This window comes from Zalophus californianus, chromosome 3, assembly GCF_009762305.2.
Source record: "Zalophus californianus isolate mZalCal1 chromosome 3, mZalCal1.pri.v2, whole genome shotgun sequence".
Classification (NCBI taxonomy): Eukaryota; Metazoa; Chordata; class Mammalia; order Carnivora; family Otariidae; genus Zalophus; species Zalophus californianus.
This window is the reverse complement of record NC_045597.1, coordinates 107,563,345-107,578,521: the sequence shown is the minus strand read 5'-3', so window position 1 is coordinate 107,578,521 and position 15,177 is coordinate 107,563,345. Positions and strand designations below refer to the sequence as shown.

Here is a 15,177-nt window from a genome sequence, read left to right as displayed (position 1 = left end):
TTTATCAATCTTATTAATTCTTACAAAGAACAAGCTCCTAGTTTCATTGATCTGTTCTACTGTTCTTCTGGTTTCTGTTTCATTGATTTCTGCTCTGATCTTTCTTATTTCTCTTCTCCTGCTGGGTTTAGGCTTTATTTGCTGTTCTTTCTCCAGCTCCTTTAGGTGTAGGGTTAGGTTGTGTAGTTGAGACCTTTCTTGTTTCTTGAGAAAGGCTTGTATTGCTATATACTTTCCTCTTAGGACTGCCTTTGCTGAATCCCAAAGATTTTGAACAGTTGTGTTTTCATTTTCATTGGTTTCCATGAATTTTTTTAATTCTTCTTTAATTTCCTGGTTGACCCATTCATTCTTTAGTAGGATGCTCTTTAGCTTCCATGTATTTGAATTCTTTCCAACTTTCCTCTTGTGATTGAGTTCTAGTTTCAAAACACTGTGGTCTGAAAATACACCGAGAATGATCCCAATCTTTTGATAGTGGTTGACACCTGATTTGTGACCTATGAGGTGATCTGTTCTGGAGAATGTTCCATGGGCACTAGAGAAGAATGTGTATTCTGTTGCTTTGGGATGGAATGTTCTGAATATATCTGTGAAGTCCATTAGATCCAGTGTGTCATTTAAAGCCTTTATTTCCTTGTTGATCTTTTGCTTAGATGATCTGTCCATTTCAGTGAGGGGGGTGTTAAAGTCCCCTACTATTATTGCATTGTTGTCAATGTGTTTCTTTGCTTTTGTTATTAATTGCCTTATATAATTGGCTGCTCCCATGTTAGGGGCATAAATTTTTACAATTGTTAGATCTTCCTATTGGCTAGACCCTTTAAGTATGATATAATGTTCTTCCTCATCTCTTATTATAGTCTTTGGTTTAAAATCTAATTTTTCTGATCTAAGGTTTGCCACCCCAGCTTTCTTTTGATGCCCATTAGCATGGTAAATGGCTTTCCACCCCCTCACTTTCCATCTGGAGGTGTCTTTGGGTCTAGAATGAGTCTCTTGCAGGCAGCATATCAATGGGACTTTTTTTTTTTAATCCAATCTGATACCCTGTGCCTTTTGATTGGGGCATTTAGCCCATTTACATTCAGGGTAACTATCGAAAGATATGAATTTAGTGCCATTGTATTGCCTGTAAGATGACAGTTACTGTGTATTGTTTCTATTCCTTTCTGGCCTATGCTACTTTTAGGCTCTGTCTTTGCTTAGAGGACCCTTTTCAATATTTCTTTTAGGGCTGGTTTTATGTTTGCAAATTCCTTTAGTTTTTGTTTGTCCTAGAAGCTTTTTATTTCTCCTTCTATTTTCAATGACAGCCTAGCTGGATATAGTATTCTTGGCTGCCTATTTTTCTCATTCAGTGCTCTGAATATATCATGCCAGTCCTTTCTGGCCTGCCAGGTCTCTGTCGATACGTCTGCTGCCAATCTAATGTTTCTACTGTTGTAGGTTACTGACCTCTTGCCTTAAGCTGCTTTCAGGATTTTCTCTTGGTCTCTGAAACTCGTAAGTTTTACTACTAGATGTCGGGGTGTTGACCTATTTTTATTGATTTTGAGGGGGTTCTCTGTGCCTCCTGGATTTTGATGCCTGTTTCCTTCCCCAGATCAGGGAAGTTCTCTGCTATAATTTGCTCCAATATACCTTCTGCCTCTCTCTCTCTTTCTTCTTCTTCTGGGATCCCAATTATTCTAAAATTGCTTCATCTTATAGTATCACTTATCTCTCGAATTCTGCCCTCATGATCCAGTAGTTGTTTATCTCATTTTTCTCAGCTTCTTTATTCTCCATCATTTGGTCTTCTATATCACTAATTCTCTCTTCTGTCTCCTTTATCCTAGCAGTTAGAGCCTCCATTTTTGATTGCACCTCATTAATAGCCTTATTATTTCGACTTGGTTAGATTTTAGTTCTTTTATTTCTCCAGAAAGGGATTCTCTAGTATCTTCCATGCTTTTTTCAAGCCCAACTAATATCTTTATAATCTTCATTCTGAACTCTAGTTCCTACATCTTACTAATGTCCTTATTGATTAGGTCCTTGGCAGTTGGTACTGCCTCTCATTCTTTTTTTTTTTTTTTGAGGTGATTTTTTCCATCCTGTCATTTTGTCCAGAGAAGAAGAGATGAATGAGAGAACAAAATGTTAACCGGGTAACAGTGACCCCAGAAAAATATACACTAAACAAAACTAGGAGACCTGAGACCAGGGGGGGAAAGAAAGGGAAAGAAAGAAAGAAAGATAAAAAAAAAAAAGAATATGATCAAATATCATCAGGCTGGTGAATAGATCAGTGCCACACACTAGATTTGGGGCGTATTTGGTCTGTTAGAAGAAACTGCCTCCCGAAATTTTAAAGAAAGAAAAACTTATATATGTACAAAAATAAGGGTAAATACGATGAAGGGATGGAATATGACTGTAAAGTTGAAAATTTTAAAAGATTTTATAAAAGTAATTGAGAAGAAGTTGGTTGAAAAAAGAAAGAAGAGAAATTAAAAAAGAACCAAAAAAAAAAAAAAAGTGGGAGGAGAGAATGTGATCAGGCAGGAGACTAGAACAAAGCCATACACCAGAGATTTAGGGTATATTTTGGTCTGTTAGAAGAAACTATATCCCAAAATTTTAAAGAAAGAACAAGTTATATATATATATATATATACCAAAAATAAGGTTTACTACTATGAAGGGATAGAATATGACTCTAAAAATGAAAAATAAAAAAGATTAAAAAAAGGGATTGATAAGATTTTGGTTGAAAAAGGGAAAAGGAAAAATTCAAAAAAAATAGAAAAAGATAAAGAAAATTTTAAAAATTACTTTGAAAGACTATGAATCATGGGAAAAAAGCCATGAATTCTATGTGCTGTATTCCCCTAGCGCTGGAGTTCTGTCATTCTCACTGATCGGTAAACTTGGTCTTGGCTGGCTGTTCTTGTTGATCTTCTGCGGGAGGGCCTTGTTGCCGTGGTTCCCAAATGTCTTTGCTGGAGGCGGAATTGCCCCGCCCTTGCTGGGCCGGGCTAAGTAATCTGCTCGGGTTTGCTCTCAGAAGCTTTTGTTTCCTGCAAGCTTTCCGTGCAGCTTTGGAGGACGAGAGTGAAAATGGCGGCCTCCCAATCTCCACCTGGGAGGAGCCAAGAACTAGGGGCACCACTCCTCAGTGAGGCCCCAGAGAAAAGCAGTCAGTCACTCCTGTCTCCCTGGTCTCTGGCCGCACTCCATGCTCACCCGACCTGTGACCCCGTGTGGAGTCTCCAAACCCAGCAGATCCCTGTGTTGCACTCCTGCGCCACTCTTCCCAGGGGAGGAAGGGGAGTCTCCCCGGATCTGCTGATTGTTGGGTCCCTGCTGGAAGAGCAGTGGCCCGACTGTGCTGTGGATCACAGTTTATGGCAACCCCGAGATGAGAGCCTGTGCCTCAGCTCCGTCTCTGCAGCCACTTCCCCACTCTGATACCTGGGAGCTCTGCTGTACTCAGGCACCCCCGGTTTTTCTATGACCCTGAGGGTCCTGAGACCACACTCTCCCAGCGAGGGTTCCACCTCCACTTAGCCTCTGGAGCAATGTCCCTCAGAGGAGCAGACTTCTAAAATTTCTGATTTTGTGCTCTACTGCTCTGTCACTTGCCGGTAGTGGCTGGTGGAGGCCCCCTCTCCCACCGTCTATCTTCCCGAATATCGCCTCGGATTCACTTCTCCACACATCCTACCTTCCAGAAAGTGGTCACTTTTCTGTTCAGAGTTGTTCCTATTCTTTTCTTCGATCTCCTGTTGAGTTCGTAGGTGTTCAGAATGGTTTGATCCCTATCTAGCTGAATTCCTGGGACCAGATGAAATTTAGGTCTCCACTCCTCTGCCATCCTCCCCCCAAAATATTTTGATTAAATCAAATTTTCAAGAATCTGAATGTTACTAAAATAATGGATATACAATTTAATCCTGTACATAATATGCATAGCATATTCAGAACACCTAAGTATTCTATGAAGTATTACATTTTTATTGTATAATTATTGAATAAACATGGTTATATCTGGAAACTACTTAAAAAGTCTCTACAGTCCTTATTGGGAAAAACTTGAACTAAGCTTCATTATCCTCTGAGTTTGGAAATTGATACTAAAGCTTGAATTATTAGCTTCCTTAGCTTTCAAGTGTATTTTTACTTTTCATAAACATAGCAAATTTAGTTTACTTCTCAGAATAATGGAAGGAAATGATTATATACTTCAGGTTGTTTCTTCTGATCTGATTCTGCTATCCTAGACAGACATCATCATGTCCTGTAACCTTATTCTCTTCTGGTGCTTATCTGCCCCCATACCTGTTTCTTCTGACGAACATGCAAATTCCTTCTATTTCCCAGCACATCGTATATTTTTAAATGTTTCTGAATTTTATTTAGGGTTCAGTAGTTTTCCTGACTACATTAATGAATATGTAATATACATATGCATATATATGCATACATTTTTATGCCTACCTGTGTCTCCTAGAAAGAATGTGAACCTGAACTTGCTAACTTTGGATAGAATCAGAGTTCTCTGACATATTCACTTCCCTACTCTTGCAGGTGACAATATGTGCCGAGTAAATAACGGGGGCTGTAGTACACTGTGCTTGGCCATTCCAGGAGGCCGAGTATGTGCTTGTGCTGATAATCAACTTTTAGATGAAAACGGGACAACTTGCACATGTAAGTTTTGTTCATTAGTTACATTCATTGATTATACATGTGTTTTTGAAGAGGAAAAGCAGATGAAACCAAAGGAATTAAAATCAAACTTGGAAAGAGAAATTCAGATAATCACTTAGGTATAATCCTCTTTAGGTTACAAATAATTAACTGAATTAACTTATATAAAAAACAGTGAATAATGATGACGTTTTCCAGAGCATTTGTGACTGTTGCATAATAGTTTACTAATAAAAATATATATATCTATAAAGTAGTTTATATATATTTATATATTATATATATAAGCTTATATATAGTTTGTATTTATATATCTTATTTTTGTATATTATATATATAAATAGTTTAGTAATAAAAATATATATATGCCACAGAAGAAAATATTTCATAAAATTGTTAAGGACCTTCACCATTAGGACAAGCTCAGTTATCTATCTTTGTTGGTGAAGACAAAAAGAGAGGCAAAAAAGAGACTTAGGGAAATTCAGGACTTTCTCAAGATACTGAATTAATTGGATTGATTGACCTGGATTAAAGGCACTTTATTAACTTTTACTGACCTCCCTCAATTTACTGAATCTTGTTATTCCAATGTGACCCTTTTGAAGTTTGTTCTCTTTATATATATCAAGTTCCTTAACCATAGCAGTAGGACACATGCTATGTATCTATTGAGTACTATAGAAATGTTTCTGGAATGGTTTGATCTAGAATTGCATGTTATTCATGATTCTTCAGAGAAACAGAACTAATAGGATGTAAATATATAGAAAGAGATTTGTTATGAGGAATTGGCTCATGCAGTTATGGAGGCTGACAACTCCCAATATCTGCAGTCAGCAAGTTGGAAACTGGGGAGTACCATTGGTGTAGTTCCAGTCTGAATGCTGGTAGGCTGAAGACCCTAGAAGAGCCAGTGTTTCAGTGGGAGTCTGAAGGTCAGAAAAAAAAACCATGGACAGTTCCAAACAGTCAGGCAGAGAGAATTCTCTTATGTGCAGGAAGGGAGGCTTTTTCGTTCAATTCAGGCCTTCAATTGATTGGATGAGGGCCACTCACCTGCTTAATTTAGTCTACAGATCCCAATGTTAATCTCATCTAAAACACTCTCACAGACACACCCAGAATGATATTTGACCAAACATCTGGGCACTCTAAGACCTACTCAAGTTGACACATAATCTTAACCATCACAAGTTATTAAATAATACATAAATAAATGCATTTTTCATCAATTATAATGATTGTCTCGGGGAAGGCAGAAGGAGAAATAAGTATAATAAGATTTCAACTTATCTGAAATGTTTTATTTCTTCTGAAGAAGAAACAATGTGAATAAGGGATTTTTACAAATGATTTAATACATAGTAACATTTGAGAAATATACAGAAAAAATTTAAGTGAAAAATCCACCCATTATGCCACTATTCAGAAATAAACTACTAAGACATTTTCTTGTTGTTCCTTGTAATTATATGTCCCTGGAGGTTATTATATTTTACTACTACTAATAAGAATTATAGGTAAAATTTATTGTATTCTTATATAGGATGTGGGACTTTATGATAAATTTTCATGGTTCTCATTAGCCCTTATAATAATCATATAAGGAAGATACTATTATTACTTCACTTTAATATTCAGAATGTAGACTTGAGGGTTAATAACTTTTCATAATTCATGTAATTAATACATAGGAATTTAGATCCCAAATTATTTTATTTTGGAGATGGAATTCTTAGTTATGTTGCATTTTTACACATTTTGGATCATACCACAGTATCATTTACATTGTGCTTTATTTTTATAATAGGAGCATAAGCATCTTATCATGTGACTACATATTTTTTGTAAACATGATTTTTAAACCATTTATCTTCATTTTTCTACTTGATGTTTGGTGTTATTTCTGATGGATTGTTATAGATATGTGTGTGTTTCTTTACTGTTTATGATCCCTTCTGTATTTTACCATATAGTCCATGGTCAATTTGTTACATTTTCTTTTTTAAGCATTCGGAATAATACTACCAGTTTTAAATTCTATTCTTATTAATTTGAATTTTAACCTATTTGAGATGAGGACTTTGGCTTCTATTCTCTTTATCTTCCTTAATTTCATTCCTTAAAATTTAGGATTTCTGACAAGGAATATTATTTTGAATCATCAATCAGTAAATCTTTTTATAAAATGTTTTGACATGTATAGCTAGTTTGTTGATCAATTTTATAATATTTTCTTTTAGACCTGACTCAGTGTTTCACTGGTTGTATTGCTTAGAAGTCAAACGTTAGTTCCTCACTGTTTAATTATTTATTTTCACTGATGTTTAGGATAGATAAAGTAATTTCTTGAAGTTGCTTCTTCAAGAAGAGGACAAAGACTGTATAACTATGGAGTTCCTGTGTTTTCTCTATAGGTTTCCTTTGCATTTATACATGACTGACAATTCTGGATATTAATTCTTGGCTAAACAAAAATTTTCTTCAAAATTCTTGAAATACTATTTAATTTATTCTGGGGTACTATACTTGAGAGTAGAAATACAAATTTTACTTCTCTGGGCAAATTTTTTCTCATTGTTAGTAGGGTTTTTAAATTGTCTATTAAGACAATTCCTGTAGAACATATTATGTTCTGAAGTATACTTTCTTTGCGTCATCAGGTGGTTTCCTTCCTTTGTTCTGTAGTATTATTTTTTAATTCATATTTTGTTGTTTATTTATCATCAGAAGGGAAGAGATCTATCAAGACCTATGGTTTTTCAATAAGCAGGGATTAAGCATTACTTTGAACAACATAAAGTCTTTCTGATTGTCTACTAGGCTAAATCTTATCTTGGTTATTGAGAGAGAAAAGGTATAGTTTATATGTACATTTCCTAGTTCAATTTTTAGTATCTACCACAGATTCATCTAAAGTTATTTTTCTGGTATAAAATGAAAATTTTTACTATCCCAGATGAATAATTCTGACATTTTGAACAAATGAAATGTGTGTGTATGCATGTGCACACACACACAGACACACACAAACACACACACACAGTAACCTTTATGGACCCCCACCCAGTGTTATCCTGCCGTTGCTCTACCCCGAGATTTCCTCTCAAGGATGGAAGGTACCAGTGTAAGTATCTCCTTTTCTGATAGACGCAGACCTTACAGTGAATGCTGCAGGAGCAAAGGGTCTCTCTTTTTACCTAAAGAAAAATAAGCTTATTCAATTTTTAATGGTAAAAGTTTGAGAAGCTTCTGGCTGAATATTTAAACCTTGTTCTATTGGTCTTGCAAAAAAGTCAAAATTCCCTTAAGATAGTGTCAGTTAAATGATCAAGAGGCTGAGTTTTCAAGGATCGTGTGAGTTTTTATCCTTCATCTTAGTTTTCATAGTGGGAAGTTGGAGGGAGAGTGTATACATCAGATATATCTAGATGGTTTTTTAAGCTTGAAATGTTCTAATTAGTTTTTTAATTTTAATTGTGTGAATCATAATTATCTGGATCATTGACATCCAAATTATCTTTCCTATTTTTTCCTTCATTCTATGCCCCATTAAAAATTTATGGATTCCTTATGAGTTGACAAATCTATATCGATATTGATATAGAAAAGATACTGACAATTGGATATCTTTGTGTAAATAAAAATTGGGTGACTTTTGGCTTTTAAGGAAATACTATACACAATGTTGGTCATACAGTTATGATAGGAAATTTGTTATCATGACTGGACACATATGATTATATATCTGGTGAAAAAAAATTTTCTGTGACTATTGGTGTCTTTCTAATATCTACAATTCTTTGATGATGTAACTCCAGTGCAATAAAAAGAGATAGGAAAGAAGATTATTTTATCTATACTTGTTACACTAAACAATGTTAAATCAACAAAACCATCTGCATTCTTATTTGGGAATTTGTTGTTGCATTTGTCTGTTTGAAACTCTACTATATCTTTAATAGGGCATGAAACTTGCCAGGTTTCTTTCAAATGTGATGGGAAAAATCATGAGTAAGCAGATAATAACTCATTTCTTACAAACAATTCATAGTGTGTTTATATAAATTATTCCAGTTCCTATTCCTTTAATGGCAAAAGTTTTTTAAGGATGTTAGCCTTCAGACACATGAAAAAATGCTCAACATCACTCAACATCAGGGGAATGCAAATCAAAACCACAATGAGATACCACCTCATACCAGTCAGAATGACTAAAATGAACAACTCAGGAAACAACAGATGTTGGTGAGGATGCAGAAAAAAGGGGAACCCTCTTATACTGTTACTGAGAATGCAAGCTGGTAAAGCCACTCTGGAAAACAGTATGGAGATTTCTCAAAAAAAGTTAAAAATAGAACTACCCTACAACCCAGCAATTGTGCTTCTAGTATTTATCCAAAGGATACAAAAATAGTGATTCGAAGGAGCACATGCATCCCAATGTTTATAGTAGTAGTGTCCACAATAACCAAAATATAGAAAGAGCCCAGATGTCCATCAACAGATGAATGGATTAAGAAGATGTGAGATATATATATATATCTTCAAAAGAATATCTTCAAAAGATATATATATCTTCAAAAAGAATGAAACCTTGCCATTTGCAATGACATGGATGGAACTAGAGGGCATTATACAGAGCAAAAGAGCAAAACAGGTCAGAGAAAGACAAATACCATATAATTTCACTCATATGTGGAATTTAAGAAGCAAAACGGAACAACATAGGGGGAGGGAAAGAAAAATAAAATAAGATAAAAACAGAGACAGAGGCAAACCCTAAGAAACTCTTAACTATAGGAAACAAACCGAGGGTTGCTGGAAGGGAAGTGGGTGGGGGATGGGGTAATTGGGTGATGGGCATTAAGGAGGGCACTTGACATAATGAGCATTGGGTGTCATATGCAACTGATGAATCACTAAATTCTACCCCTGAAACTAATAATATACTATATGTTAACTAAGTTGAATTTAAATATTTTTAAAAGACTATGTTAGCCTTAGTTTTCAGATGAGGACATGCAACTGCAAAAGGATTACAAATAGAGTTCATGGTTGCAGAGTATGGTATAAATCAAATATGAGCATGCCACTAACTTCTCATTAATGCTGATTCCTCTCAGCTTCTAATTTAGTTCAGGCTACGTTATAGTTTTCTGAACTGATTTCAACTGGATTAACTAGGTAATCTGAGTTAACAAGCAAAACAAAAATACATATTGCAACCACTGAGATATGATTGTCCTGGTTCCAGTCATCCTCGTTGAACTGACATCAAATGAACAAAACCCATTGGCAGCTGGTCAGACCAGAAGTAAACACCAAAGGTAGTGTCTCAATGAATTTGCACCATTAGGCTGTGCCAGAAGAGACGTTCACCCAGCAGAAAAATATTGGCATGTTACATGATTGATTAAGGATGAATTCTAATGCCATGCCTGGAAGGAATCAAGAATGAGAGTAGGCTGGACTCTTTGTCCTTGTGGATCTTGTGTGGCATGGGCAAATCCTCTCACAGTTAGAAATGAGACCTAGTGTAGCATAGTAACTTGGAACTGACTGCACTGGAGAAGCATATGTAAAGCCAGTTGATCAATTATCAAGTGAGTTTTTTAATTTATTTTGATGCCTTTTTGGGGAAAAATACAATATACAAAACTAATAAATGAGAACATGGATAATCCCAAGAAAGTAAGTTAAGCTCCTAAAAAAAAAAGATAGTCATTATTTTTTTTAATAGTGAGATAATTTTGTATAGAATAATGTCAGTAATTCTTTAAATTCCTCTTTAGTGGCCTGAAAGAATAGACAAAATTTTCCAATGTGCCTTACTCCTAAGAAAGCAGCTTAAAAATATTGATCATCCAAGGTAGCATTGCACAATTATATGTCAGTGGTGCTCTGTGACCTTCTTTACCTTCTGGAACACCAGATATATTCCTCTGTCAAAAACAGTGCTCCGCTATGACTAAGCCATTTATCTGTTCAGCTGTGACAAGCCTTATGTTCTAGGATATATGCAATCTAATGTGTAGTAAAAAGTTTAAGGCAGTAAAAAGTTTAAAAGCCCCATCCAGATGAATATTTATGGTCTTCTGTGCATAGGAACCCACAGAAGATTATGTACCACTTAGGTTGGCTGCTCAGAAGACCACTCTATCTAATGAAAGGTCATCCCACTATGATCTAAAGGAGAAAATTCAAAACCCAGAGCAGCATTTTTCACATTGCCTTCCTAAATAGGCGAGCTTATATAAAGGCATCAAAAACACTGCAACTTCAAGTTTTCTTTTAGGTCCTTTTGTCTTCCTGCTCAAATAAAAGGATAGTTAGAAATTCTCCCCAAATACAAAAACAATCTGCTAAATAAACATATCCTAAAGTGAAATGTATAGGGACCATAGGAAAACTTCATTTTGTTTGTTGTACTAGGACTCATGCTTTTATGACTAAGTTATCATAATTTTGATATGGTCAACAGCAAAAACATCAGTTGACAGAAGAGACAATGATTACTTTAGATACATTACCACACTGGGATTGAAAAGAAGAAAAGCAAAGTGAAAAACACAGATACTTGTTCATGGGCACCACAGCTTATTAAACCAAGGTGAGGAACATATGTATTTAGTTCAGTTTCTGAGCTGAGATCCAAATCTGAGCTGATTCCAAACTAAAATAAAATAAACCAGTTTATTAGTAGGGTTTCTCCCTTTACTTCATTATGATCTGGACATGAATTCCAGCAATCCCCAGTTTTTAGTGGAAAGTAATTCTAGAATGCATATTTCCTTTTGCAGTGCATGGAAGAGTCATGTGGAGACCTTCTAATTTCAATGTTCTAATAGCAGGTATCATAGGATGTTTCAGACCTGACGGTTCCTTGCCGGGAATGTTATGATTCATGTCATTTTATTTTTGATCCTGGTTAAATTAAAGGATTATTTATTACTTTGTCAGCTTTCTTACTGGTGAGATCATGTAGTAATATTTTTACTAGAAGTGACCCTGGTGGTAGAATTATGGGTTTTGCATCAGTTTTCAAATTCATGGTGCAAAGCACAACTCTGAAGCAAAGCTTGCAATTCTAGCACTTGTTAATATATTGAAAGCAATCTATGTGTCTGCCCAACACCCAAGAGCTATATAGGTTCAGTCACATTAAACATTGGAACAAAGTCACATACATGGAGCTTTTCCTATATGTTCACTTTTTTTGGCGTGGGGGGGGGACTTTATTACTCTTTCTGTTTATCTATATATGGATCTTTTCCCCTTCAATTAAATTAACTTCACCCGTGGTCTTGGGTGCTGGTAAAAGACTATTAGCTTTTGAGCCACTTGAAGTGATATTGTTTTCCTGAAGTATTTATATAGTCTCCAGAGAAAGAATTTCTCACTATAATAAATGGCTGTAATGTAGAATTATGTCTCTACTAATTCCAGTAAGTTAGGCAGCAAGTATTTTTTTAATGTCTACTCTATGACTGGTTCTATTCTAGGTATTATTCTGTTCTGTATGTGACATTGTCCTTCCTACATTCAAGAATTCCAAGTGGAAACATTAGATGTATAAAAATTATTTATAAAATGACTCCTTTATAGAGGTTTGTGCAAGGTATACAGACTACTAATCTTATTTTTTCTAGGTGCTATTAGCTCTCTTATGTGATACCTAGTATTTGGCTTCATCATCTCATTGATTCTCACGAAAGTAGGTAGATTGGCTGGCCATCAGCTGGGGTGTGACGATAAATGATGTTGCTGCCCAATTCCACGGAGTTAGGTCTATGCTTGGAAAAAGAATGCTTTTTGAATGTCAAAGCTACGATCTTATCCAGATTATCACTTATCATATTAAACATTTTCTTGATAATGGACATTGCTAGCTCAAAATCATCTGTCTTCTCTCATTACAGATCTTGCACATACCTGATAGCATTATGATAGCATGGTTTCTGTGTGACATACTACTGGTTACATTTGGAAGGCTTGGGTTAGGACTAGAAAATAACCAATGATGTCATACACCTTGAAAGACTTCGGAAATCAGAATCCAGTATTTTTTTTTTAAAGATTTTATTTATTTATTTGAGAGAGAGAGAATGAGAGAGAGAGAGAGCACGAGAGGGAAGAGGGTCAGAGGGAGAAGCAGACTCCCCGCTGAGCAGGGAGCTCGATGTGGGACTCGATCCTGGGACTCCAGGACCATGACCCAAGCCGAAGGCAGTCGCTTAACCAACTGAGCCACCCAGGCGCCCCCTAGTATTTTTTTTTTTTAAATATTTACTATTATGTCAAAAATTCTGAAGGGTCTTAGATTCTACCTTAGGCAAGCTAACATATTAACTTGTAAAAGATTCATAGATTCTGACAGAAGACACACAATTCCTGGATCAGACACAGAAGATTTTATTATTCATGTCACAGCAGGCAGCATGAGTTTCATGTTCATATTCGTTCTCTTCACCCCACCCAGCCCCAAATCATATAGGGGCAGTGCATAGGCAGGTCTAGGTGAATGCTGCACACTCAGTGAATTTGTATTCACACTAAAGAACCCAAGCTTGAGTCGGCCAGAAAATCGGCCCAACATTTGCCCCAAAGGGAGACATTATCTTTACTATTTTGGCCAAGAAAAAAAAAACCTTCTCTCTGCGCTAGAAGATGACGTTATCTGTCTTCCAAGGCTGTTAGCTATATAAGCATCCTTGAAAAAACGTCTAGAATAAAAGCTGACACAAGATACATGGAAATGCCATGGAGAAATGCCTCTTGCCCAACAAATTATAGGGCCTAGAAGACTTGCAGACACATTTTAAAATGTCAGAGATATTCATGTATGTTTCATTATATCTGCTCTTACAATTATAACCAATGTCTAACTGCTGTTACAAATTATAATGGTATTATACTAATGGCATTGATATAGACCAATATCAGCAATAAATATAAAAAGTGAAATTATATCAAGAAGTTGGCTCTAAAGATGTCCATCGACAGATGAATGGATAAAGAAGATGTGGTATATATACACAATGGAATATTATGCAGCCATCAAAATCAATGAGATCTTGCCATTTGCAACGACGTGGATGGAACTGGAGGGTGTTATGCTGAGTGAAATAAGTCAATCAGAGAAAGACATGTATCATATGACCTCACTGATATGAGGAATTGTTAATCTCAGGAAACAAACTGAGTGTTGCTGGAGTGGTGGGGGGGGTGGGAGGGATGGGGTGGCTGGGTGATAGACATTGGGAAGGGTATGTGTTATGGTGAGTGCTGTGAATTGTGCAAGACTGTTGAATCACAGATCTGTACTTCTGAAACAAATAATGCAACATATGTTAAGAAAAAAGGAAAAGAAGAAGATAGCAGGAGGGGAAGAATGAAGGGGAATAAGTCAGAGGGGGGAGACAAACCATGTGAGACGATGGACTCTGAAAAACAAACTGAGGGTTCTAGAGGGGAGGAGGGTAGGGGGATGGGTTAACCTGGTGATGGGTATTAAAGAGGGCACATTCTGCATGGAGCTCTGGGTGTTATGCACAAACAATGAATCATGGAACACTACATCAAAAACGAATGATGTAATATATGGTGATTAACATAACAATAAAAAAATTAAAAAAAAGAAGTTGGCTCTATTGGTTTTCAAACAATTGTCTTGTTATGAAAAATAAAAATGAAACTTTGGACATTGTCATCATGTATTTTTGAAAATCGCCACCTGTTTGTTAGCAAATATCATTTAAAAATAACCAACAAATCAGAGGGGTAGATGAACCATGAGAGACTGTGGACTCTGAGAAACAAACTGAGGGCTCTAGAGGGGAGGGGGGTGGAGGGATGGGTTAGCCTGGTGATGGGTATTAAAGAGGGCGTGTTCTGCATGGAGCACTGGGTGTTATACACAAACAATGAATCGTGGAACACTACATCAAAAACTAATGATGTAATGTATGGTGATTACGTTAACATAATAATAAAAAAGAAGTAAAGAAAATTTTGTTAAAAATAAATAAGTAAAAATAACCAACAATCCACACATATTTGAAACTATGTTTAAAAGAAGTTTGGAAGTTTTGTCTATTTGCATTGTTTCCATAATGATCTAAATGTCACTTGAAAAACATTTAGACTCTAAGCAGCCTTAAAGATCTTATCTCCAAACTGGCTATGTTAAAGAATATTTAGTTTAAAATGTTAATTTTGGGGGGGTAGTTTTTCTTTCCCTAGACATCTTGCTCTTCTTTAATATAGGTGTAATTGTTCAAAAGCAGCTATAATTTCACTCTTGTATATGTATATCCTTGATCATTTCTTAAAACTGTCAGTTGGGTTTATTTGATCAAATGACCATGTGAAAGCCAAGCTTTTTAAATTGACGGGACTGTTATCATAAGGAAAAAAAAAAAAGATGGTTCCTTGAGTTTTTCAATCCTCAAGCTATAAAACAACTGAATTTAT

General features: G+C 35.7%; 1 protein-coding gene across 1 annotated transcript in view; it reads left to right on the top strand.

Moving 5' to 3' along the window:
• The window catches only part of LRP1B (LDL receptor related protein 1B), a 1,883,216-nt gene that overhangs the window by 1,131,296 nt on the left and 736,743 nt on the right, over positions 1–15,177 (top strand). The window contains 1 exon segment of the mRNA XM_035726875.1: positions 4,576–4,698. Within this exon segment, the coding sequence (XP_035582768.1) occupies positions 4,576–4,698 (123 nt within the window).